This window comes from Hibiscus syriacus, unplaced genomic scaffold, assembly GCF_006381635.1.
Source record: "Hibiscus syriacus cultivar Baekdansim isolate YM2019G1 unplaced genomic scaffold, ASM638163v2 tig00110930_pilon, whole genome shotgun sequence".
In the NCBI taxonomy this organism is placed as follows: domain Eukaryota; kingdom Viridiplantae; phylum Streptophyta; class Magnoliopsida; order Malvales; family Malvaceae; genus Hibiscus; species Hibiscus syriacus.
In genome coordinates, this window is record NW_024062917.1 from 156,244 (window position 1) to 159,736 (window position 3,493).

The 3,493-nt window shown below is 35.4% G+C and overlaps 2 protein-coding genes across 3 annotated transcripts; one reads left to right on the plus strand and one right to left on the minus strand.

The window, feature by feature from the left end:
- Positions 1-545: 545 nt before the first annotated feature.
- Positions 546-1,667, plus strand: LOC120146684 (secoisolariciresinol dehydrogenase-like). The gene is made up of 2 exons (XM_039160183.1): positions 546-677; positions 743-1,667. Exons 1-2 carry the CDS (start codon positions 646-648, stop codon positions 1,542-1,544), a joined length of 834 nt encoding a protein of 277 aa, XP_039016114.1. The 5' UTR covers positions 546-645; the 3' UTR covers positions 1,545-1,667.
- A 536-nt stretch (positions 1,668-2,203) lies between these two features.
- Positions 2,204-3,131, minus strand: LOC120146607. 2 transcript variants are annotated; one of them, XR_005518240.1, is made up of 3 exons: positions 2,914-3,131; positions 2,628-2,736; positions 2,204-2,418 (listed from the first exon to the last, which is right to left on the minus strand). XR_005518240.1 is itself a non-coding variant. In XM_039160123.1 (3 exons), exons 1-3 carry the CDS (start codon positions 3,096-3,098, stop codon positions 2,331-2,333), a joined length of 372 nt encoding a protein of 123 aa, XP_039016054.1. In that variant the 5' UTR covers positions 3,099-3,131; the 3' UTR covers positions 2,204-2,330. The 2 variants fall into 2 exon arrangements, 1 of the variants encoding a protein (XP_039016054.1); XM_039160123.1 differs by having other exon boundaries at positions 2,628-2,726.
- Positions 3,132-3,493: the final 362 nt, after the last annotated feature.

Genomic DNA, 3,493 nt, shown 5'->3' on the forward strand with positions numbered 1-3,493 from the left:
ACGTCTGTTTTCAAACAAATATGAACCACACAACGGAAAGAGAAACCTATTTTTCAAAGTTTTAATATATCATTTAGTACTTGAGTTTATCACTTTTATAAATATAGTACCTATATTTTTCTTTGAATAATTTTAGAATCTATATTATCAAACATTACATATTTGACATTTGTATTTGTGAAACATCATACAAAATAATGTATATCAAATAAATTAAGAATAAAGAAATTTACAATTAAGTTATTTTAAATTTTAACAACTAGTAATATGTAATCCGCATTGTACTTTTAAACATTAGACATTGATTTAATAAGTATATGCACCAAAGGTGTAATAATTAACAAATATAAGTACCAAATTAGTTAAAAAGAAAACGCATGCACGACAGTTGTAAAAGTAACAAATTCATGTACCAAATATATAACGTTTGATAAATATACATATCAAATTGTTAAAAAAAAACACATGTACCACATTTATAAAAGTGATTAATTGTGATACCATATGGTATATTAAGCCTTTTCCTATTAAATAAACAAAATTCATACAGACACGCTATCCGTGCTTAATAAACCAAACAACAATGAAAGTGAAACGCTTGAACACAAAAAGCTCAACACAAATTTCATATTTGGAAGGGAAGCTATGATGAAATCAGAGTCTTCGGTAGGCAAGAGGTAAACTGTTTTAATTCCCTCAACCACTTTTTGTGTGTGCATAAACCACTCTTTCTTTGGCGCAGACTAGAAGGTAAGGTAGCGTTGATAACCGGTGGCGCTAGTGGCATCGGAGAGAGCACGACAAGGGTGTTCATCAAACATGGAGCCAAGGTTTTAGTTGCCGATATCCAAGACGAATTAGGCCAATCCCTCTGCAAACACCTTGGAACCCCGGAAACCATCAGCTACATCCACTGTGATGTAACATCTGAATCCGATGTTCAAAATGCCGTGGACCTCGCGGTCTCTAAGTACGGAAAGCTAGATATCATGTTCAACAACGCCGGCATTTCCGGTGACCCGGAACCGAGTGCCGTAGCTTCGAACATCCACAACTTCAAGAGGGTGTTCGATGTGAACGTGTTGGGTGGATTCTTGGGGGCTAAGCATGCTGCTAGAGTCATGGTACCAGCCAAGAAAGGGTGCATTCTCTTCACCGCCAGTATAGTTTCAAAGATATACATGGGACTTTCTCATGCATACACCACATCAAAGCATGCTGTTGTGGGGTTGACCGAAAGCTTAGCCGTGGAGTTAGGTGAGTATGGGATTAGAGTTAATTGCATTTCTCCTTATGCAATTGTTACTCCGTCGTTCCAAAAGGCCTCTGGGATTTCGAATTTGGAGAAGGTGGAGGAGATGTTGTCTGCCGCAGGAGTACTGAGAGGAGCCATATTGGAACCGAGTGATGTTGCACAGGCCGCGCTGTTTCTGGCAAGTGACGACGCCAAGTATCTGAACGGAGTCAACTTACCGGTCGATGGAGGCTATAGTCTCAACAATCAAACATGGAAAACTGGACTCAAAGACCGTTTACCTGAATAATCGTTAACACTTATATTCTACACTCTTACTAGTAAATTGCGGTTTAGGATTTATATATTTGTATGGTTAACTTGGTGGATGCATTTATCCATGTAAGCTATGTTTACTCTGTTTCCCCCCCCCCATTTTTTTGTGGATGCAAAAACTCTTATAACTTGCTTAATACATGCAATACAATCATGTTATAATGTGATTTAACTCCCATCATATTTGTTATACCTTCAAAAAGACCCTTCACAAACTATCAATAAAGACTCTCGAAAGATTCAATCCTCTGAACGAAACCTCCAGAAGTTTTTCAAACACGCCATATCATTTTCAGAATCATCCTCCATCAAGATCACTCTCCAGAGTTTATACCTCCATGTCTTTAATGTGACCTTGACAGAGTTAAATCTCATAGTTGACAAACATATCTACATAGTCTACCAACCTATTAACAAGCACGATACTCTAAATTTGACACCAATTATCCTATAGCCAAGATATAAAAATCACTGATATAAAATTTCATAAATACATATATGATTTTAGATTCAATGTGTAGACACTCGTTTTTGTCCGGATTATAAATATTATATTAAAATTATATTATTATTATTACAACTGTTATATTATAATACATTATTATTATTATTATATTATTAATGTTACATATTATATTTTACAGGTCCAAAACCCAGTTACAAATATCAACCCAATTACAAGATGGTTCAAGCCCAAGACGCAGATTCAGATCCGGTTACAAGATCTGACCCGCCAACCACCAGAAATGTGTGTACTTCACTACTGCTCCCATCTGCGTGAATGAGGCCGCCAATCATGCCACCATTGAATCCAGCAATCACATGCCAAAGTCAAAAACAGATTCCACCTACCCAAACCAAATCCATCAGCGCAGTGGGACAACATATTATTAAAAAAAGGCAATTAAGGGTGGAATTATTTTTACTGATGGGATTTCGAGCAATAAATAGAAGGTGAAAACAGAGGAAAAAACCATTAGGAACGAAAAAGAGAGGAGGTCAAACACCAAAGGAAAACGAAAACAAGAAAACATCAAGAGGAAGGAAGAATACTCACCAACATGAATGAGAGGTGACCGTTCGAACAGGAGGTATTCTCGGTTTGCAACAGCAAATTTCCAGCAACAATTGTAAGGGGATAGAGGGTTTTGCTAGGCTATTCGAAACTAAAAAAACAGTGTAATCTCATAGTAAAAAAAATAATGTATCTACAGATTTTCGTTTCAAGGTATTTTCCATCGATCTCTTGTTATATATATATATATATTATTTATATTATTTGTTTGTGTGTGTGCTATTATTGTTTAAAAACAAAATAGAGAGGGAAATAAGTATAGTATTACCTTAGCCATGGATTTTGCCGAGAAGTAGGGGAATTTTCTTTGAGGATTTGAGTTTGATTTAGGGGGTTTTTAGTCTCATCGATCGTCATAGGCAGTGTTTGGAGATCAGAATAGGGCTGGGTCTTGGTGGTTTCGTTCAGTTTTGGGTCTAAAAAAAGAGACTGGATGAGAGAGTGGCGCCGCATGGAGAGGGAGAAGAGTTGAAAAAAATAGCATACTTGTGTGTTTTAGTTTTGGTTAAAATCCATTAGGTTTAGGTTATATATTAAAGTTTTTGGTTATATTAATTTTTAGCCACCTATTTAGAAAAGTAAAATTAAGTTTTAGTCCTCTGCTTGTTGATTGTTTTGTCCCGATTTGATTTTTTTTATTTGATTCAAATGCATTAGTTTACCTTTGTGTACATATCCATCTCTATTGTGTTCCTTTTGCTGTTAATAATTCATTCGAACTTAGAAAGTGGTTGGGTTATGGCTTATCCTTTTCCTTTGATGTTTGTGGGTAATTTACTATGCTTATAAAATGAAAATAAATTTATATATTCATTTTTTAATGAGATATGTCATGTATGCTTTCAACA

Bases quoted from the DNA above. Each gene is read 5' to 3' on its own strand.
- LOC120146684 (XM_039160183.1), top strand. From the start codon at position 646: ATGATGAAATCAGAGTCTTCGGTAGGCAAGAG. The intron at 678-742 runs GTAAACTGTTTT...TCTTTGGCGCAG, and splicing joins GAGTCTTCGGTAGGCAAGAG to ACTAGAAGGTAAGGTAGCGT.
- LOC120146607 (XM_039160123.1), bottom strand. From the start codon at position 3,098: ATGCGGCGCCACTCTCTCATCCAGTCTCTTTTTTTAGACCCAAAACTG. The intron at 2,727-2,913 runs GTAATACTATAC...AGTTTCGAATAG, and splicing joins CGGCAAAATCCATGGCTAAG to CCTAGCAAAACCCTCTATCC. The intron at 2,419-2,627 runs GTGAGTATTCTT...TGGTTTGGGTAG, and splicing joins GTCACCTCTCATTCATGTTG to GTGGAATCTGTTTTTGACTT.